This window comes from Gopherus flavomarginatus, chromosome 4, assembly GCF_025201925.1.
Source record: "Gopherus flavomarginatus isolate rGopFla2 chromosome 4, rGopFla2.mat.asm, whole genome shotgun sequence".
Classification (NCBI taxonomy): Eukaryota; Metazoa; Chordata; order Testudines; family Testudinidae; genus Gopherus; species Gopherus flavomarginatus.
This window is the reverse complement of record NC_066620.1, coordinates 135,053,569-135,076,953: the sequence shown is the minus strand read 5'-3', so window position 1 is coordinate 135,076,953 and position 23,385 is coordinate 135,053,569. Positions and strand designations below refer to the sequence as shown.

Genomic DNA, 23,385 nt, shown 5'->3' with positions numbered 1-23,385 from the left:
TCCCTCCATTTTTTTCTTTCTTTTAGCAGATTGTGTTTCCTTTTCACAGATGCAAAAGGGCTGTGGTTTGTAATTATGCTGTCAACAGATTTGCCAACAAGGACACTACTGGGTCAGATCACTGGTTGCTATTGCTGCTTATCAACTAGTTGAACCTCAGACAGACACTTTGAGAGAAATTTGGGGGTACATCATGTTCATTGGGGTCCCCAATCCCTCCCATTTTATTTTATTTGCACAGATGTTACATTTGTTTTGGGGAACCCCTTGAGCTCAGGGCCCCTTCTGTTGTCCCTCCTTCCCCTCCTCTCATCAGCTCTGACGTCAGAGAAAAGTTTGGTTTTGAGCCCACTGTACTCTTCAGAAGCTTCCAGACACTTCATCTTTACCGTGTGTAATGAAATACAAAGCTAAGACCTGTGCAGTCTCTCAATCAACAAGCAGCTCAAAGGAAGAAGTATTTCAAGAAGTAGTTAGCTCTGACAGTCTTTTCACCAGACTCTCACAATATCCTTTCCTAACCCATTCCATAAATTGTATTAGCTATTTAAGGGACCCAGGGGTCATGGATTTCTCCTTCAGAATAAACTTGGTACTGTAACATCCTTGTTTTCTGAATAACCTTTTCCTCTAGAATTTTGATCCCACTTTGTTAGCTAAAAAACAATGTTGGCACAAGAACAAGTGTATATAAACTGGCCATGAATAAAATTTAGACTGGAGATTAGAACAAAGTTTCTAATTATCAAAGGAAAGATGTTCTGGAATAGCCTTTAAATAGGAGTAGTAAGGCCAAACAACCTAACTAGCTTTAAAATGGAGCTTGATACATTTATGAACAGGATTATATGACTGGATTGCCTGTGATAGGGAACTTGACTTGATGACCAAGAGGTTATCACTTCCAGTCCTATAGTTCGTATATTTTGCCTGTAGGGTATCCCTGAAGGATCCAAAACAACAATAAAAGCATGCTTTCAATTAGTTACTGGAAGAGATCGTAGATCTGTATTATGAGATTGTTCATTTTCACCAATTCAACCAATGAAGTCTACAATATCACTACTATTTGGTTTTGCTTATTTGTCTTCCGAAAGAGATATTGATAAAAGTTGTACTTTCAGGAAAAGAAACATATGCCCCGTCCTGTAATATGCTGCCTGTTTCTTCCATGCTACTGAGTGTCAGTGAAATCAAAGGGTGTTGAAAGGACTCAGGATGTCTCTGGAGTCCCTCAGCTTCCTGCAGGATCAGCCCCTGAATTACCATGAAGTGTTTGAATAAAAAAAAAAAAAAAAAAAACACAAACAAACAAGTAGGTTCATGGTAAGGAGAAAGCAACACATGGCTCTTACAAAACGTAATGATTTATACACAGTTGAATAGAATAAAAGAATAAAAATAAAATGCTCTAAGAATTCAGTTTACTGTCAAAGGTATTGAAACTGTACTTGTATAACTTTGAGGAAGTACATCAATGTAGCAAGTACACTGTGTGCATATAACTTATATACATGCACACACCCACCCACCCAATGCTTTAACATATGTAGCTTTATATTTTCTTTCAGCTGAATGCAATATGCTGGTCCATGATAAAAAAAAAAAGCTTTGTGACACCTTACTTTTTTTTGGTAGGAGGAGGAGCAAAATTTAACAGAAATAACTCCACTTAATGTTTGAGTGAGCGATGTAATGAAATCTGTTTGCTGTGCTAGCTGTCTCCAGATTGGGATGTAATTACACCACAGAAGGAAGAAAGGTAGCTGAGTCTCAATCTAGATCATTTATGTAAACTCAGCCTTCTTGTCAACGAAGTTCTCAGATTGCATGCATGCAAACCACAAAAATAATCTCCTATGAACAAACTAGAGACAGTGTCAAATTGCAGACTTCAGATATACCTTATATTCTTTCTGTAATTGGATTTAAAATCCGACACACTAAGGTTAAAAAAAACTTCTCACGTACTATATATTTATTCAGAAGAGTAAAAAACCTGTGCTAACAGAAGACTATTCCACACTCCTTTCTGCCAAAAGATTGATGCTGAACATTATAAATTCACATTTATTTGACTGAAGTGAAAACAAGTGTCACATAAATCTGGGAAATTATTTAGGGTAAGATTGCGTTGAAACAAACTGCTTGATCTGGAGAAAAGATTTTTTTCCTAAAAGCATTGAAAACCTCATCTTTGAGCCAGAGCAAAGTATTTTATATATACAGTATAAAAACACAGGCAATCGATTCTCTTTACAGAGCCAAATTAATATTTGATTAAATATTTTAAGGCTCCTACTTACCATGTTTGACACACATTCTCAGCAAGTTTCTCAAATACTGAAATCATTAGGCACAGAGTAATTTTACATTTGAATACATAAAAACAGTGTGAGGAGACATAACTGCATGTAGACAGATAAAGGATTTTTCCTCATTAATTCACTGAACTGCCCTTCGTGTTGATAAATTGGTACATTAATTCTTGACTTAAACAGCCCTCTCTCTGGCAATTTTAGAAAGTGTTTCTCCTGACACCTGCAGCTTCAGGCCCCCCCGTCCTCTCTAGTGCAGGAAAACCACAGGCCACCACATTGGCGCCATCCCTGGCTATGTCCAATCAATAAGGACTTATTTCCTGTCCATTTGCTGAGGTCACAGAAGTGAGTCTCATTAATTATTTCTACTGGTGCAGCCTCAAGTATGCTTCTGGCATGACAAGTGAAAACTGTTTGACCTTTTCCCTCTAATTTTGTTTATAGCAGTTCCAAAGAATGCATGTTCATTCAGCAATGCAGTAAACGACCAAAAAAAAAGCAACTAACAAATTTAGTTCTTTTAAAAATACAGGATATTTTTCCCTTGTCCCAGCCACTATCCATATAGTTGTTTTCTTCAAATGAACAACAGTTTATTTTTTGAATTATATCTCATGAAAATCTGGTCACAGCATAAACCATGTTTTCTAAAGCAGATCTGGCCTCAGAGGGAGGGAAGCACTCCAGGGCCTCCAGTGCTCTGTTTCCATGGTAATGACATAGGTCAATAGCTGAAGTCACACCTTTGCCAGCCTTGATTGCTTCTTGCAACTGTTAGAAAACACATGCATAATAAAATCAGTTTTGACTATACTCCGTATACAATTATTTCTAAAGATAACAGTAAGAATTCAGTATTTCCATTACCTTGAGGTAAAGAGGGCAGCTAAAATCAAATCACTCAGAAAAGCTCTCATATGATTCGCAAATATTAAGCTGCTCTACTTCAGCTCCTAACTACAATAAAACCTCAATCAATTTAAACTATAACACTACTTCCTGATAATTCAAAATGCTAAGACTTACAACATGCACGCAACAAAGACTGGAGGTTTACACATATTTGGACCTGTCCCTAACCAGAAAATTTTTGTATAATATACTAAGCCAACATGTTCACCAAGCACTTATTTTCTTGTACTCCATATGTGGGTATCACAGGTCCAAATGGATTTATAAATACACATTTTCATATTTGATATATATTATATATTTTATAAATACATACTTTCATAGTTCATAAATATATAATTCCAGATTTCTTGTAAGCAGACTAAGGAGGATATGCACTCATGTCTCCATCTTTTATATATTTTATTAATATTGCTCTGTTTGCTCATTATATGTTAAAATTCGTTACAGTGGACAACAGCAAATTACCTCAGTAAAATACAACTTAAACCCAAGTCTGCCATCAATTCTACCATGTAAACTCAATGCACTCAGTAGGGATGGTGACTTTGAGGATGGAATACAGCTCCAATTTGCATTGTATTAAATAGGAAAAGTTTCCATGGGATAATAGACATTTTCTGGCAAACTGCTGGAGAGAAGTGCAAAATTTGGGTAGAATGTCAGGCAACATTTGTATGCTCTTTATGAGACTTTAAATTTTGTGGAAGTTCTTTAAAGTGGTCTTATGTTAAAATGTATTTAAAATTGTTTTTATGATGAAGAGCATCCTGAGAGCATCACCAGAAAAAGGTGAAACTATATTTATACAAATTTTTATTGTTTGATTGCCTTTAATATGTAATCTTCACAGAAATCCCAATCCAACAGCTGGATGAGTGAAAGGACAGGAATCAAACCCAGGTCTCTTATCTATTTGTCTTAGGGTATGTCTACACTGCAATTAGTCACCTGCAGCTGGCCCATGCCAGCTGACTCTGGCTGATGGGCTATTTAACTATGGTGTAGACATTCAGGCTCAGGCTGCAGACCAAGCTCTGGGACCCTCCCACCTTGCAGGGTCCGACAGCCTGGGCTCCAGCCTAACTCTGAAGGTCTTCACAGCAATTAAACAGCCCCTTCACCCAAGTCAGCTGTGTGTCTAATTGCAGTGGACGTACCTTTAGGTATTTATATGGCCCCCATCCCCGCAGTATCTGAATGCTTCACAATCTTTAATGTATTCTACATGGTTTAATGGTAGTGTCTCATTGTCATTGGATCAACCTATCAAATATAGAGCTTTTATTAAATACATATTAATATTGTATCTAAAATTATTATGCAAAATAAATCTTTTAAAGGAAATTTTACTGCAATATATTACAGTACACGTCACCACAAATCACTTCTATTACTTACATCAATATAACATTAACACATCTAGTTTAAATGATATGGAAATATTTGAGAACCAGAACTGTAAGTCATCCATTTTATATAGGCAGTTGTATTTATATATAAATGATTGACTTTTCTTATCTAAATACCTACTAAAGTGGATTCATTGTATGTATTTGAGAATGAAATCAATTGAAAGCATATTATAGTACTTTAGTGTTCAAATCCCAGTTCATAAAAAATGTATTTCCCACTTAAGTTAGCGTTTTCATGTACTGTGCTGTGGAGAAGTACTTCTCCTGAAGCAGAAGTGCACTGTACTGTTTATTCAACACCTTTTCCAATATGTGTAAATCATCCACATATCCACAGTTATGACGAATGGATGGAGTCTCTAGTGAGAAAGAGTAATTTTAACAGGATAGAAGGGTTCTTCGGTTGACTCAGCCTATGAGCAGGTGTTAGAATTTGCATGATGATGCTAAAGTTGTGTTGACTTACTGAAGCTCATCAACACTATCCAGGGTATCAGAGATGCAGAAGGAGATTGCTGGCAACAGTGGACCAGAAAGAAGAAATCCTGCAGGGAAACTTTAGGGAGAGTCAAGCTCAGAGAGGAAGCTTAGTTTGAGGTTTACATTCTATTATTGGTTTTCGGGTACTAATAAAGCCAAACCCCAGAAAGGGGGAGAATTTGGAAACTAACATAGGGTCTGCACATTGTTAAAGGCAGAGTGAGAACTCAACCCATTCAAAGGTATGCCATGTATAATTACTTTATATGTATACAGTGCCTTGCAACCAAAAGAATACCAAGCTTATTACAAACTACTCACATAAGAATTACATACCAGATCAGACCCATCCACTACCAGATGCTCCAGAAGGTGAAAGAAACCCCAGATAGGGTAACAACAGCATAACCAGCTCATTGGGTAAGTTTCTTCTTAACCCCATCAGTTATTTGGCTCATGGGGCCAAGATGAAAGATGATGGCTTATAGTCCTTAAGAACTTTTAAAAATTCTTAGGAATATCTGTTATTCATATAAACACTAATCTCTGGCCTCAACAGTGACTTGCAGCAAGGAGTTCCAACTTCTTTTTATCAGTTTTAAATTTAATGTCTTTCAATTTTGTATTATGGGAAAACAGGAGTTTCCGATATTATGAGACAGGATAAATAGAAGTGGCCAATTTTCCTTCTGTGTGCTATTCATTAATTTGTATGCTTCTATCATGTTCCTTCTCATTAACTTCCTTTCCAAATTAAAAATACAAATCTTTGTCATATTTCTTTATATGGAATATTTTCTCTCTCTATTCATAGGATCACTTCACTCACTACTGAAAAACAGGAATCTTTGCAGTGATACTCAACACTGTAAGAGCACACAGCACAACCAAACACTGAACTACAGAATAGGACTGGAAGTGAATATTGTATCCATTGTATTAAAACTACTGGGGAAACTTTAGATATATAAAATGCAATTACCCAAACTGGATATTGCCCAGGCATTGGGGCTATTCTATTCTTCCAAGAGGTGCCACAAGATCTTTAAGATCACAAACAGAAGGGATCCCACCTTTAAATCTCACCCAAAAGACAGCTCAGTGTTCCAGAACACCATGTTAGGATAATGGTTTAAAACAGATTTGAAGGAAAGAGTGCCACCCACTGAATTGCCAGAATTACTTTCTCAGCACCTTGGGTTTTCCTTAGAGGTACCCACATACTGACCAAGCTTGACTGCTTCATTTGCGATCTAATGAGCTCAAAAAGCCCAAAGTGTTATTTCTGTAGATGGCTGTGTGTGTTCATTAGAAAAATAATAATTTAAAAAAACCTGCCCAAGTTAACTTATCCTCAATGTACAACAAGGCACTGAGAATAAATAACCTTCCTTCCTATTTTCCTCATAGAAGAACCCCATTTGTTTACTTCTTTTAAAGAGAGCAATACCCCATAATCCCCTTTCTCCTGGCAGACCACCTGCCTTCCACTTCCTGTTCAACTCACAGTGCCACCAGTATTACCTTCCAGCTAGTCTCCACAACTGGACTCCATGCTGGTTCATCCTTTACCCCAGTCACCAATATCAGTGCAATTCATATCCTATCCCCCTTTCAGCCCCTGGTTAAGAAACCAGAAGGAAAAGGAGATCATTTGGAATGCAGGTTAAATTGGATCAGGCTGGATTTCTGCTTCTTGTCAGGCAGGGTAGATTTGAGATTTGCTCCATCCAAAGTCATGATGTCAGGATAGCCAGGTGTCACAAAGACATCTGTATGGACCAAAACAAGTACGTTTTGATTAACCGTGGGCTTTACCTTACAGTGCCCGCCAACTGTATTCTTATGAGCTAGCAAGATTTTGAAACTACAAGAATTCTGTACTTGAGTGGAATACATGTGAAATCCAGGATACCAAGCAAACACTGTTATCAGTAGAAGCAGCAAAGAATCCTGTGGCACCTTATAGATTAACAGACGTTTTGGAGCATGAGCTTTCGTGGGTGAATACCCACTTCCTCAGATGCATGTAGTGGAAATGTAATGTTATCAGTAGGTCATTCTTCACAGAAGATGAAATGCTAATCATTGTTACTTTCACTTTGTAGCATTAGTTTTTTCAGCATTAGGGCACATTTAAAATGTAAGGGATATTCAACATTGGGACTAACAATTTTAACAATGCCCGCCTCTCTGATGACTTGTCAAAAGTGTGCCAGTTGTGATGATAGTTGTTTCACATAGTGAGAAATAGACTTTTGAAACTGGCAGTGCATTTCACATAGGGCACTGGCCAGCTATCAGATGGCAACCACCTTTGGATATTATCAGATTCAGCTGGATTTGAACCAGTGATCTAGTGGTGAAAAAAAAAAAAATCAATATTCCTTATTCCAGTCACTCAAGCCACCCAGTCCTCCCTGTAAAAATGTCTATTCAAGATAAAACTGGCATATGTAAAGTGAAATTTTAAAAAAGAGATTAGGAAAGCTGTCAGCCACAGCACAAAATGTAGGGGACGTGGTGGGCCACCCAGAGCATTTATGTTGGATTCCTCTTGGAAGGAACAGCTTATGCAAAAAGTCTACAAAAATAATAATTTTTTATTAAAAAAATTGCTGACACTGGAGAACCAGAAAATCATTTGCAGGAGAAGCAGCAAAGAATCCTGTGGCACCTTATAGACTAACAGACGTTTTGGAGCATGAGCTTTCGTGGGTGAATACCCACTTCCTCAGATGCATCACCCACGAAAGCTCATGCTCCAAAACGTCTGTTAGTCTATAAGGTGCCACAGGATTCTTTGCTGCTTTTACAGATTCAGACTAACACGGCTACCCTCTGATATTTGCAAGAGAAAGGATCATAAGTATTCCAGCAGGTGGGGATGATCCAGAGCCTATCAAGTTTATTGAAAGATTTTCCCCTTAATTATTTCTTTTGTAATGTTTAGAAAGGTCCACTTTTAAGTAAGGGGCAGGACTTCTAGGAGAAAAGACTGCTGGTAAATATTCTGACCCAACCAGACTCATGTGGAGGAACAGACTTCTCCCAGCTTTGGGAGAGAGACTGTATGGAGATGTGAATATTTTGTTCTTTTACTCTGAGTAACAATGTAAAGTCTAAAGTTCAAGAAAGAACTTTTGAATTAAACTAAATAGCTTTATGAAAAGAAAATATTAAGGTCCTAACATTTGTTTTCTTGTCAAACTCAGTTAATTATGATCTCATGTATTTTCTGGGACAAGATGTCAGCAAACAAGTTCGGAGAAGATTCTGTGAACAATATCTAAGGAGAACGATCCTGTAATTAGATTTCCTGTTCAGGTCTGAGTTCCTCAAAGATCATGAGTTTCCACTAATCCTGAACTAAGCCAATACATTCTGTTTGCATCTGAGGTGTATGGTACTTGCGGAAACAAAACAAACCTAAATTGATCAGTGGTCAAGTGACTAATGCATTAAGCGTTTCCAGTGTTCTTTGCTAGCTTTTCTAAATTTGTTTTCTCTCTTGTGGGAACATTCTGCCTCAATAAACATTGATATTTAGATTGCTAAAATGTATCTTGAAATGGCACCTATGCATGTTTTTTCTAGATTAATTTTCTACCTTGCCCTCCTTTTGCTTTTCAACCATCTTGGAATGTTTCAGCATTAACTGTTACATATTCGATCTGTTTTTGTGGCTTGACACACGGTTAAGCTCTTCCTCTTCTTTCCTCCCCAAATGGGAGCTGGACAATCATTTATTTATTTTAATTGCCTCACTTCATAATATATAAACTGCTACAATCCAAAACTTTCCTTTGCCTTTCCTGGTAGTATACAGAATAGGATGTCACTTGAATTGGACGGCTAAGCGTAGCTTGCCCAATATTTGCTAACATACGTTTTGCATTGTAAAATAACAGTAAAAATAAAGATAACTGAATCTTTAACTACAGTGATATAATTCCCTGTACAAAAGTATATTAATAAAATGTTAAGTATGAACAGTAGGGTGGTATTTCTTTTCTATCCATCTCATACTCAAATAAATGAGTTTTTTCCCCCTGAAACTTAAGAAAAAAGTAACATATGGGCAGAGACTAAGTCTGGAAAATTTCAGCCTCAAAGAAGAAAGTTTAAAAAAATTTTTAGCATCTGGAAAAACAAAAAAGAAGTTCGAATGAAATTGTTATGAAATCTTGCTTTAGCAGTCACTCCAGCTATAACATTGTTTTAACAGCATATTTTATTAACATGTACAGGAAATCATTTATCTATCTGCATTGATGAAGTGTGTATGTTCTTTAGAGGTTTCAGAAAACAACACGCCAACAACTCTTCTTTGTGTCCTCTGTCTGATAGGCTAGCCTGATAGGCTTTGTACAGTAGTTTTAACACTGGAGTGATTTTAAAATCAGACACTAGGAAGTAAAGTATGTCTCTTTAAAAATCTATGCAACTTCATTTTATTGTACTTTTAATACAGTGCCACAAGTTGCTGTTAGTGATGGTCTTATTATTGCATATCATCAACCCAATATTTACACTAACAGTCAGACACTTGTTTGTGTCTTAATTAAGACAACATTGGAGTGGATTCTATCCTATCAAAGTCTCACTAGAGGCCTGCCTAAATAGATTAGATAGCTTTTCTACCTTACATTATGATCCAGTCAAGGGCTGATAGAGGAATAGGCATTTTTAAAAAAAACCTAAAAGTCAAATAATTATAGTGTCCTGCATAGAACACAAAGTTCAACAACTTAAAACAAAGTAGGAAACCTCTTATTTTGAATGGTTTTAGCATCCTCTTGCAATATTGCCAATTTAATTTAATAGATTCCAAAGCCCAAAGGGACCATTGTGAACATCTAATCTGACCTCCTGTGTAACACACGCCATAGAATCTCCCCAAACTAATTCCTAGCGCAGAGTTTTTACAAATACATCCAATCTTGATTTTAAAATTGCCAATGATGGAGACTCCACCACAGCCCATAGTAGATTGTCCCTCACTGTGAAAAATGCATACCTTATTTCCAGTGTGAATTTTCAGTCTAGTTTCAATTTCTAGCTATTGGATTATGTTGTAACTTTGTCTGCTAAATTGAAGAGCCCATTATCTAATATTTGTTCCCCATCTAGGTACTTACAGACTATAATCAAGTCACAGTCACAACCAAGGTTTGACCTTATGGTTGGTGCATGTGTCAGGAGCCAGGCCGGGTAGAATACTGGGAGATTAGAGTCTGAGACAGGCCAGAGGGCAGAAAAAGTGTCAGGATTCAGGCAGGATCAGGTTACCAAGAGATCAGAGTCAGGGAGTAGGAGCAGATAGTTCAGGGGAGACAGTCCTAAGCAGGGGAAACCCAGGTGCACGGACAACTTCCTGTTTCTCTGCTTGTTTTAAATAGAAACAGGGAAGAAATTGGGACCTCCAGAGTTCCACCAGTCAGGTCCCAGAACTGGAGTCCTCGATCAGTGTTGAACTTGTAGTTCTGGTGATTATTAACAGGTCACTAGGTGACAGGTTGGAATTTACTGGCTTCTAAGGGTATCTCTACACAGCAACTAGACACCCATGGCTGGCCCAAGCCAGCCAGCTTGGGCTTGGGATGCGGAGCTGTTTCATTGCTGTGTAGACTTCTGGGCTCGGGCTGGAGCCTGGGCTCTACTCTGTGATGTGGGAGCATCCCAGAGTATGGGCTCCAGCCCAAGTACAGAAATCTATACAGCAATGAAACAGCCCTGCAGCCCAAGCCAAAGTTAGCTGGTGTGGACCAATTGGAGGTTTCTTTGCTGTGTAGACATACACCCTAAGAGCCCAGACCTGTGATCCCTGACTGCATCCCTTAACTTTCTCTTTGTTAAGCTAAATAGATTGAGTTCCTTGAGTCTATCACTATCAGGGTAAGGCATATAGTCAGAGGACAAAAATGGGGGTGGGGTAAGACAGGCTTTGTCTGTACTGCACTTTGGTTGGTAAAACATTTGTCATTCGGGGTGTGGAAAATAACACACACCACTGAGTGACAACATTTTACGAAGAAAAGCGCCAGTGTGAAAAAGCGCTTTGTCAGCGGGAGAGCTCTCCTGCCAACAAAGCTAAAGCCACTCAGTGGAAGTTTTTTGTCGGCTAGAGCGCTCTCTCCTGCCAACAAACAGCAGCTACACTGCGCGCCTTTTAGCAGCGTAGCTGTGTCACTGAAAGGTGCATAGTGTAGACATAGCCTAAGACCGACTGCAGAAGTGTTAATGAGCCACTCTACCTTTAATGATCCCTTAGAATATGTGCTACTTATTCTAAACAATTTGTTCCACCTTGCATTTCGCTGTGAAACTCTGCAGTACCCAGATCTGAAGACAGTGCTCTGTGTGGCTCACATCTTGTCTCTCTCACGAAGTCAGTTCAATAAAAAGATATTACCTCATCCTTCTTATCTCTCTCCACTCCTACTCTATATTCCCCAGTTTAAGCACCCAATGATGTTGAATGCTTATGGATCAATGTCCTAACAGATAAAACAGAAGATGGGGTTTTAGTTGGTGTCTGCAGACCACCAAATCACATTAGGGAACAGGATGACCACCTCCTGAAGCACCAATCTATAATGAGTAGGGAAAAAAAGCTGTGAGATCATGGGGGACTTCAATTTGAATGACATATGCCGGAGGTCTCATGCTGTCAGTACTAAAACATCCTTGGAATTTCTAAACATTATACATGACAATTTCCTAATTCAAGAAGCATCGCAGCCAACATGGGGAATTCATTATTAGACCTTGTCCTAACAGATTAAGAGGAAGCGATCACAGAATAAAAATTAATGGTATCTTAGGTACAAGTGATCATGACTTTATTGCATTTAAAATGTGCACACAGAATAAATCCAGACCAGTAATATGTATACTTGGTGCTTCACTAGGGCCAATTTAAAAAAAAAATAATTATGCATCAAATCAGCCGCGAAGAAGAATTTTATCAGAAAAATGTGAATGATAATTGGCAATCTTTTAAGAACACCTTACTAGATGCACAAAAAGTCACAGTCCCACAAACAAGAAAGAATGCTGTACTGGTTCAAAAGCAGAACTGGTTCAGAGGGGAAGTAAAGGCAGCTGTAAAAAATAAAATATATAGATATTGTGACAAAGTTCCTCCTCTACCCTGGTGGGTCCTGTGCTTATTGGCAGATTTGCTCACCTCAGTGATCTTCCCCTCTGGTGGAACCCACAATCTGGGTCAACTCCTCCTGTGTCTGATCAGGAGTTGGGAGGTTTGGGGGGAACTCGGGCCCGCCCTCTACTCTGGGTTCCAGCCCAGGGCCCTGTGGATTGCAGCTGTCTATAGTGCCTCCTGTAACAGCTGCATGACAGCTACAACTCCCTGGGCTACTTCCTCATAGCCTCCTTCAAACACCTTCTTTATCCTTACCACAGGACCTTCCTCCTGGTGTCTGATAATGCTTGTGCTCCTTAGTCCTCCAGCAGCACACCCTCTCACTCTCAACTCCTTGCACCTCTTGCTCCCAGCTCTTCACATGCATACCACAAACTGAACTGAATTTCTTTTTAAACCCAGGTGCCCTGACTAGCCTGCCTTGATTGGCTGCGGGTGTTCTAATCAGCCTGTCTGCCTTAATTGGTTCTAGCAGGTTCCTGATTACTTTAGTGCAGCCCCTGCTCTGGTCACTCAGGGAACAGAAAACTACTCATCCAGTGACCAGTATATTTGCCCTCTACCAGACTCCTGTATCCCACTGGTCAGGGTCTGTCACAATATACATACACACAACAAATGGAAGAAAGGGGAAGCTGATAGTACTGAATATATATTCAGAAGTTAGAAATTCTAGAAAATTGCTAAGAGAAGCACAGTGGTGCAAGGAGAACTCTATGGCCAGCAGGGCCAATGACAATAAGGAGAAGTCCTTAAAATATATTAGGAGCAAAAAGAATCCTAACAATGCTATTGGTCCCTTACTATGTGGAAATGGTAGAATTATCAATACTAATGAAGAAAACAGACTTTTTCAGTAAATATTTCTGTCTAATATTTAAGGAAAACACAGATGATATAGGCTCATCATACAATGTCAACACTCTTTTCATTCTTCTAGTACCTCAGGAGAATGTTAAACAGAAGCCACTAGAATTAGCCATTTTTATAGCTGCAAGTTCAGATAACTTACATTCAAGAGTTTTAGAAGAGCTGGCTGAGGAGCTCACTGAACCATTAATGTTGATTTTCAATAAAAGGCTAGGAGTGCTGGGGAGCTTCCAGAACACTGGATAACAACTAATATGCCAATTTTTCAGAAGGGTAAATGGGATGACCCAAGTAATTATAGGCATGTCAGTCTGACATCGATACTGGGCAAGATAATGGAATGGCTGATACAGGACTCAATAAAGAATGTGATTAATGCAATCAACATAGGTTTATGGAAAATAGATCCTCAAACCAGCTTGATACTGTTTTTTGATGAGATTACAAGTTTGGTAGATAGAGGTAATAGTGTTAACAGAATACACTTAAAATCTTGTGAGGCTTTTGACTTGATATCATACCATGTTTTGATTAACAACTAAAATGATATAAAATTAACATGGCACACATTAAATTGATTGAAAATTGGCTACCTGTTAGATCTCAAAATATAATTGTAAATGAGAAATCATCATTGAGTGAGTATGTTTTCACTTTGGTCCTGCAGGGATAAGTTATTGGCCCTATGCCATTTAATATGTTTATTAATGACCTGGAAGAAAATATAAAATCACTGATAAAGTTTGCAGATGACACAAAAATTGGTAGAGTGGTAAATAATAAAGAGGACAGGAGTGATATGGATGAGTTGGTAGACTGGATGCACACAAACAACATGTATTTTAATATGGCTAAATGTGAATGTATACATCTAGGAACAAAGAATATGTGCCATACCTACACAACGAGGGATTCTATCCTGGGAATTATAGGCCTGAATATCAGTGACACTGAAAAAGATTTGGGGGTTGTGATGAATAATCATCTGAACATGAGCTCCCAGTGTGACTCTGTGATAATTTTATATCATTCTAGTTTTTTAATTAAAATGTCACGCAGTGCAAAGTCAAATGCCTTACAGAAGTCTAAGTATATCACATAACACTATTACCTTTATCGACCAAACTTGTAATCTCACCAAAAACAGATAGCAAGTTAGTTTGACAGGATACACATTCCGTCAACCCATGCTGATTGCATTAATTATATCATCCTCCTTTTGATTATTTATTAATTGAGTCCCATATCAGCTGCTTCATTATCTTGCCTGGGATCAATATCAGACTGACAGGCCTATAATTGCTTGGGTCATACCACTGATCTTTTTTAAAATATTGGCACATCAGCTTTCTTGCAGTCTTCCAGAACTTCTTTGGTGTTCCAAGACTTATTCAAAATCAACATTAATGGTGAGTTCATCAGCCAGCTCTTTTAAAACTCTTGGGTACAAGTTAACTGGAACTGCTGATTTAAAATGTCTAGCATTTAAATATTAGATATTTAAAATATCACATTCAAAAGGAGCTCTTTTTTAGATTTATACATTATTTGATTACAGAATCACCAAAGGAATTAGTAGCAGTGGCTACACCGATCCTGCTGAGACAAAAGTTTAATGAAAAATATTGTAGGTCCTAAGCTCCGGGTAAGAATTAGAATCCTCCATTCTTTCTACTTCATTGCTTTTTTGGGAGCAAATCAGTAAATAGAATGCACTGTAGTTCCATGGACTGAACATTGATGATTCTTTGGTACTTAATGAAGTGGAACACTGTAGGACTATTGTTATGTGCAGCATAAGATTGCAAAACTGTTCTGTGACAGTGCTGTAGTGCATTAATGCACAGACTATGGTAATCAATTCTGAATTTTGGGGAGGGTAGTTGCTTCTGACAAGACTAAGTTCATTATAGTATTGTTGTTATTTATTATTTGCATGACGGTAGGGTATCTTTAAGAACTCATTTCCTTAAATGTCACCTTTCTCCACTTTTTCTTTGGCTCTTTCCACCTCACATCTTACGCCAGTATATTAGTCTCATGCAGTGCAAGAGCTGCTGGGTACATCATTTCTCAGTACAGGTACAAAATCTGTTTCTCATGTTAACATCCTATAAGTACATTGCTTCATACACAAACCAATAAACTCACAAAGTATATCAACACTGTGTGACACGCCATATTTCCCATGCCAGGTTGAAAGAAAGCAATCTGCAGCAGAGCAAATGAATAAGATCACATGTCAAGATTTAAAAAAGCCCTACTTTGCTTAATTCCATCCCTTCAAGAAATGGCATCAAGGAATATGCCCATTCCTTTCTGTAATACCGTAATAACTGGTGGAAAAATTCATAATGTAATTCAAAGGCCAGAGAACTCTGAGGTAGGAGTCTAGAGTTCTACTCCTCGCTTGGCCATTGAACTATTGTGTGATATCAGACAAGTAACTTCCACTGTCCGTGCTTTGGCTGCCCTTACAACTGTTTGTCTGTCTGGTCTAGTTAGACTAAATTATTCGGGGCAGGAACCTTCTCTTAAAAGTATTTGTACATTGTCTCTAGGAGATACTGTAATACAAATAATAAATAATTCAACAGGGAAATTTTGTTTTGGTAGAACTGTATTACTTACTGTGCATGGCAAGAAAAGGGTAAAGCAGAAAAAGGTGATTCTGGTAAACGACTGAGATGTTTTATCATAATAAGAGAGAGAAATGAGGGTGAGACAAAAGGATTTTCCCCAGATTCACTGATCCGCTGTCTCCAGCAGTGACACAAGTGGCACCTGCCTCAGTCTTATTACTACTCTCTTTTGTGCTGCTTGAGGCACTTAATACTAAAACAGAGGTAGAACTACTTTTTCATCTCAGGAAGAGACTTTCATACAATATGATGGTGGATCAATGATTTGTCCGGATGCCGTAGTGATGGTGTAAAAATAAAATAAAATTAAAAACACACACACACACACACACACACAGGGCATTCAGAGACTGATTAACAGCTTAGTGAGAAAATGCTTTTTGCAATATCAAAGTTTTTGTGATAGTAAGACTGATATATTGGAAAAACAGACTAAAAGTTCTGTAGAATGAAACGAAGCCATTGGCATGGAAAACTAAGACCCAATTAAATTAATGAAAAGTATTTCCTCTTCCTGTCAGAGGCCCAACTACATTTACTAGTGTCTCTGATGCATCACATGGACCTTTTTCTTTGGTCAGTGTAGACATAGGGCTACAACTTTAAAACACTGTGCATCAAATGTGCAAATCAAAGTGCAGACAGAGACACAAGAATAAAAAGGTATAGGAGGCTGTTTTATGCCATGCAAAAATAAACTCTATGCCTAAAAGCAGGCATGGGGAATGGGTGGATCTCATTCTTACTTTCATTCATGATTTTTAATTGAAAATTGTATGAATATGTAAAATATGCTTGAGAAGATCAACTAAGCAAACAGAATTACATATATCTATAATATGTGTGTATAAATTAAAGCAGAAAAGATTTTATTAATTTAGTGAAAAAACAAACAGGCTACTTCAATGTACTAAAACAGAAAATAATTAGGATAGAAATTAAAATGGTATGCTTTTTTGATGTACTGTGGCCAGGGTTTGTTATCCTAACCTTAATAAAAGTAATATGGAGAAGAGCAACAAACATAATTAAAGGTATGGCAGAACTTCCAGTATGATAAGATTTCAGAAACTAGGATTATCTGAACTTTGAAAGGAGAATGATGAGAGGGATCTTGACTGAGGTAGAATAAGCTTGAATGATGCAGCAAAAACTGCCTAGTCCTTGTTTTTATCGTCTCCAATAGTGTGAAAACAAAAGACAGGTTATTGAACTGAAGACAATAAGGAAATATTTCTTGATACTGTAAATAGTGAACTTTGAAATTCACTCTCATTCAAGTAAAATTAGAGTAATTGGGTACATCTACACAGCAATAAAAGATCCTGTGAATGGCTATACCTGGCTTGGGTCAACTGACTCAGGCTCACAGAGTTCAGGCTTGCAGGGATAAAAGGTGCAGTGTAGACATTCAGGCTTGGGCTAGAGCCTGGGTTCTGAAACCCTGCAAGTGTGGAGTGTCTCAGAGCCCGGTCTTCAATCTGAGCCCAAATGTCTACACTACAGCCTGAGCCCTGTGAGCCCAAGTCAATTGATCTGGGCTCTGAGACTCGGTGCTGTGGGTTTTTTATTGCACTGTAGATGTACCTATTAAGTGAAATACTACAGCTAGATTTACCAAAACGATAGGATAATTTCATTATCACAATCAAATATATGACATTTGCAGCTAAGCAAGCCACATTAACACAAGGCTAATCAAATCTCATGCCACCAGGTTAAACCCAAGCACATGAAGGGTAAAGGAATTCCCTTTCCCACTCAAATGAACATTACAAGTTGTCTAGGTGTATTATGGATTTTTCACCATCCTCTGAAGGAACAGATATTTGGAACTGCTGAGAACTATGTGGGAATACATAGACAAAGCCATAGGATCCAGCACAGCAAATTTTATGTTAATTCTCTTATTTTACAGCCACAGAAATACGGTTGTGACAATAGAACAGAAGTGCAACAATTCAAAGGAAAAAGCTATGGAGTTTTTATAAGACTAAGTAGTCACCACACAAATTTCTCAGAGATGGATAGTTGAACAAAAATTTTGGTTCTTTTAGAAAATTAATAGCAATTGAGAAAGTCACACCACATGAACCAGGTTTTGTCTGCTGTGGTAAAAATATCTACTGCAGTCCTATAAAAAGGATGATTAGTTTAAGTAACAGTAAACTCAACTACAGAAATAATCTATAACTGGTTAGAACAGACACACATTTATAGAGTTTTTTGCATGGAACACTAGACTACATATTAGATACATACTATAGTTGTAACAGTAAATTAAAGTATGAATTGTATCTCCTTGCTAGTTTTCCATCAGTCCTAGGAGACATCAATCAAAACTAACCAATCAATCATAACCATAAAGCTATTCAGCCTCTATTCAATATCAATGGGAAATTAAAAAAAAGTAATTTGTAAAAGACATCCGTGATTCAGATATATTTGGGGGTAACTAGCTGAAATCTCATGATCTTGCTAAGATTCAACCTGAACAATCAGCTTCTTTCCTACTTTAAGACTGACAGGATGCAATATGGAGCCTTTCACCTCTAGGTCACTGTGACATAAGTTACCATCTGAAGTCTCTTCCGTGATAGATGTGAAAGTAGTGTCAGTCCAATTTGTAGCTGATGGTTTCCAGGTTGCAGCTAGCAACTATACTGGAGTGTCCATAGAGTAGTCAAAGACTGAATAGGGATGGAAATTCAACTATCCTTATGTTCCTATATGTGGTGCCTCCAGTACACAGAGATGAAATACAACAGAAGAAAACAAAAAATTAAATCCATGAAAATAGGTTTTAGAAGTTCTAAACAAGGACCACAAATAGGGAAAATATAAATATATTCATACTGGTGACTCCTGCTGTCTTAACCTGGAGCCCTGCTTACTCCTCCCACTGTCATTCAGTCTGGATGACTTCTAAATCAAAAACTTGGCACTTCAAGTGAAGTACATGGTATCTGTATCATGATAGTTCAATTCCATTATGAAAGCGTCTGAAAGAGATCTATCCAGTTCCTAGGGGTGGATTGGTTTTATTTACAACTACATACTTGAGTGAAAGATTGTCAGCATGCATATTAGTGTGAAGATTCCCCTACTGCGAGAGATACCCTATGGGCCTCAATTTTAGCTTGTGCAAGGAAAGGAAAGGTTTCGGTGTTTAGTTCACAAAAAGGCTGTAATGGAGAGGAGTGTAGGGAGCAGCTACCAGGAGAGGGAAGAATCCCTTTTACCTATGACATGGGGATGAGGTGGGAGGCAGAAAGGTAAGAGTGTATAACATCACTGTAAAGACGTCATGATCAGCAGTGCTGCATTAAAGAGTTTTGGACTCTGTGCACTATAGAAATTGCTCCTCCAGCCAATTCACTCAAATTTGGCTTGGCTGCCCCACCATCATGACAGAGGGGCAGCCAGGCCAAAATTAAGTGGTGCTAGGACCCTGCTCTAGCTCTGCTCCAGCTGCTGCCAGCCTTGCATGGCATGAACAGGGGCCGCTCAGTAAAGTGCTCCTGCCTCAAATATATCCCACCTCACATCCAGACACCTGAATGTCCCTACCACTCCACATATACCCCAACAACCATAGGCGCTGCGTTTCTAATGTGCCGGGGGCTGCTCCCCCCAGCTCAATCTCAGGTCCTGCCCCCACTCCACCCCTTTGTCCAAGACCCCACTCCGCCTCTTCCTCTTCCCACCCTGTTCTGCCCCCTCCCCTGAGCACACCTCCTGCTCAGGGGAGGGGGCAGAACAGGGTGGGAAGAGGAAGAGGCGGAGTGGGGTCTTGGACAGGGCGGGAACAGAGCCGTTACTCCTCCCCTCTCCCCGCCAGCGCCTCCTGCACACTGTGGAACAGCTGATCATGACATGTGGGAGATGCTGTGGGGGGGAGGAGAAGGCAGTTGGGGAAGGGGGAGGCGCTGCTGGGGGGCTGCTGGTGGATGCCAAGCACCCAGCTTTTTTTTCAGCATCCACGGAGTCAGCCCCTATGCAACACAACCCTCCACCAGCCCACACTTCCCCTGACAGTCCCCCACACATCCCAGTAGCCCTGATACATAACTTGTTCACCTCCACCACCTTGAACATCTCTCGCTCACGCCCAACACCTCACTCTACAGTCCCCCAACACTACCCACATAACCCATCAGGGCCGGCTCCAGGCACCAGCTCAGCAAGCAAGTGCTTGGAGTGGCCAAGGGGAAGGAGCGGCACATCTGGCTCTTCGACAACGAGTCCCTCGATCCCTCTCAGAGGGAAAGACCTGCCACTGAATTGCTGCCGAAAAATAAAGCGGCATGGTGGAACTGCCGCCGATTGCAATGGAGGCTTTTTCTTTTTTCGCCGCTTGGGGCAGCAAAAACCCCGTAGCCGGCCCTGTAGCCCACCAACTTGCCACCAGCCCCTCACTCACCACCGCTAGGACCATCCTGACAACTCATTGACGCCCCACTCCATCCCCTACCTCTTAGTACTTTGCTCCCATTCCAGGAGGCTCCTCCCATTCCTAGCTCCACTCGCTCCCATAGCCCATCCTGTACTCTCATGGGTGGGTCAAATTTGAATGATTGGCATTGCCAGGTCACAACACCAGAGCCCTTTAAATCCCGCCTGCAGCTCAGCACCTGGGCTGGGGCCGAGATTTAAAGGGCTTGGAGTTCCCGCAGCTGCCGTGAGTCCAGAGCCCTTTAAATTCCCCCCCACAGCTTCGGTAGCCGGGCTAGGGCTGGGATTTAAAGGGTTCAGAGCTCCCCGCCACTGAGCCCCAGGCCCTTTAATTTTGCCACTGAGCCCTGGGGGCTCCCAGCCACCTCTGAGCTGGGAGCCCCGGGTTGATTTAAAGGCCCTGAGACTCCCAGCCACAGCCAGTGGGTGCCCCAGGGCCTTTAAATCTTGAGAGGCCCCACCTCTTCTGGTTGAGGCCCCGCCTTTCCAGATGAGGCCATGCCCCCCTCAGAACTCTGGCAGTACTGGTAAGTCCTGTAAGTTACTTTCACCCTTGAATGCCACTTACTCAAATTTGGCCACTCCACCTCTCAGTCATGAAAATCTGGCATATTGGGTCTCAGGATGACCCACCCAAATCTAGTGGTTTAGTCCACCCCTGAGATGGGACCCAGTGCAGGTGCACTGAGTGCACATTGGTTAATCTGGGACTGATGATTAGGAGGCAGCCTGAGAATGACCTGCTTAATGAAATACAGGGAACACAAAAGCAACAAACTCCTTAGAAGAGAAAATATTTAAAATGTTTAAAGTTGGAGGAGGCAAGAGGGATAATGAAAGTAACAACAGTAGTAAAATGGCTAATTTTGATACTTAGTGTTTAGTTTAATACAATTGGTTTCCTATATCAAGTAGCCCCTCTGGAACATCTTAGGCATAACCATCTGGCACTATCATTGTCAGGACCAGACTGATAATGATCTAACCTGGTATGACAGTTCCCATGTGATTGGATCATCCTAATTGCCTACTCTTTGTTATAGAAAGTTAAAATATCTCAGATAAATCTTTGACTATAATGAAAAAAGCTTCTCTGGAATCTAAAACCTAAAAATTAAAGCATTACATTTAAAATAAGGTATAGCCTTAATGTAATTTACTCACCTTAGTAAAGTCCATTAAATTCCCTTTACTTTGTGCCTTAAACATAAGAAGAAAGATTAAACATAAAATGTGATCTGTTACCGACTGTTATTTTTCTAGACCTTCTGCTTTTCTGTAAGAAGAATGAAATATGTAGCGAGCTATACATTATAATTAATATTTTAAAATTAACTAACTTCCTTAAGATTCTGAATTTTAAAAAAAAAATGAATATTTACTAGCTGAATGCCTCATTACAACATGGAAAGAGATTTCAATGGACACAGGCACATCTTTGGATACCTACAACGTTCAAAAGTTCTATCTAGATTAGAATACAGCTGATTCTTCAATTAAAAACATTTTAGACACAAGTAACAACTTCCTTCAAAATCTTGCTCCTCATATGGATTGAGAAAACCCGAGATCCTGAATATAGTGTACTTCTGCCCAAAAATAAAGGGATCAGAGTTAACAATAAAAATCAATAATAATTTAAAAAAAACCCAAAAAACAAGAACTAACCCCTTCCAGGAACAGCTAGCATGTACACAGGGGGGAAAAGTCTAGACTCGAACATTTTAAAGAGAGAATTTCAAAGACAATATCAAAGTGGCAGACCTAAAATTAGAGCTCACAGCTGTGTTTTGGTTTGGACTCATGAATATAAAACGCAGTGTCATCTCTTTGCTCCTTCTCTGTGCTGTACTGATAAGTAATCAGGTATCAAAATATACAAGAATATTCTCTAATATGTTCCAGAGAGGGTCACTCTTGTATATTTTTAAATTGTTCCAATTCATAAAAACCAAAGCAGATGCAAGATTCAAGGTGCTGGGCTTCAGTGTATTTTGTCACTGGGTGATGCGGAGATCCATATTTTGCATAACATACACATTTTCTATATACAAAAATCCTTCTTATCTGGGACACACCTGTTTGTTTCTCACTCAATGGCTGCTAATGCTAGACCCAGAGCATTCCTGGTCAGCCACCCCAAAGCCTTTTCCCCAAACCCAGTTTTGTCATCATTGCCCTGTCCAACTACAGTAGTCCCCCTCCCAAAGTCTGTGGAGGAAACAGAAGATTCCTGGCCCCTTACCACCCCTGCGCCTCCCCCCGCCCCCCCCAAAAGGATGCAAACTCCAGTTATTAGGGAAGGCTTCTTCCCAAACAAGGGAGGATGCAGAATGGAACCACTCCCTCACAATCTTCTGGAAATCTATTTGAGAAACGCAGACACAAACAGATAACCAAAAAGGAGAGGTCAGGCAACCGCTGTAAGGAGAAGACTCAGGGACTTGTCTGGGAGAGGAGCACTTAGGTGGGGACTGCAGCTTTGAAAAAGGTACCGATAACAGATTTGTAAGAGAACTGATTATTTTGTACTGACAGGAGAGAAGGGAGGAGAAAGAAAAGTGAAGGGATGAATTTAGGACGGTGAGGGGAAGAAGCTGGAAAAAACAACCAACCGATGAATTGAGGGGAGATTGAAATGACTGAGGAATCGTAAATGGAAAGGGAAGAGAAGATAATTGATTAATCTGATTATAAGGGAAGAGAAAATAATTGAGGAATTTGGCAGGGAGACAGAATTGATCAATGAATAGGTGAATGTTGATTAAATGCAAGATAACTGAGTTGGAAAGTGAGGAGTAACTAAGATGAAACTGCCTGGTGTTTGTGGGGGACAAAAAATGAAGTATGTGTGAGAGAGGTTGGGGTGAAGTGTGCACATGTGGAGATCAAGAAGTGCACAAGCAAGCAAGCCCATGAGAGTGAGCGGGGAGTATCAGTGTCATGATGAGTGTCAGATTGTGCTTGTGCAGCTGGGGCAAAGGATGAAATGGTGCTAAGTCTTGCCTTTTTTTGGGTGGGTCCTACCTGTTCTTGTCCTCTTTCTTGTGTCATTATTATTTATTTAGCCTAGGAGCCCCAGTTATGGACCAGAACCCTACAGTGCTAGACACTGGACAAAC

At 39.6% G+C, this 23,385-nt stretch overlaps 1 protein-coding gene across 5 annotated transcripts in view; it reads right to left on the bottom strand.

Moving 5' to 3' along the window:
• Positions 1–1,407: 1,407 nt before the first annotated feature.
• PDSS2 (decaprenyl diphosphate synthase subunit 2) overlaps positions 1,408–23,385 on the bottom strand; it is a 163,457-nt gene continuing 141,479 nt past the window's right edge. For 2 of the 5 annotated variants that reach the window (XM_050951412.1, XM_050951410.1), the window contains 2 exons: positions 21,428–21,463; positions 1,408–3,092 (listed from right to left, as the gene is read on the bottom strand). In XM_050951412.1, coding sequence (XP_050807369.1) covers positions 2,934–3,092; positions 21,428–21,463 — 195 coding nt within the window. In that variant the 3' untranslated portion in view covers positions 1,408–2,933. The other 3 variants (XR_007774119.1, XM_050951414.1, XM_050951413.1) reach the window with 3 other exon arrangements.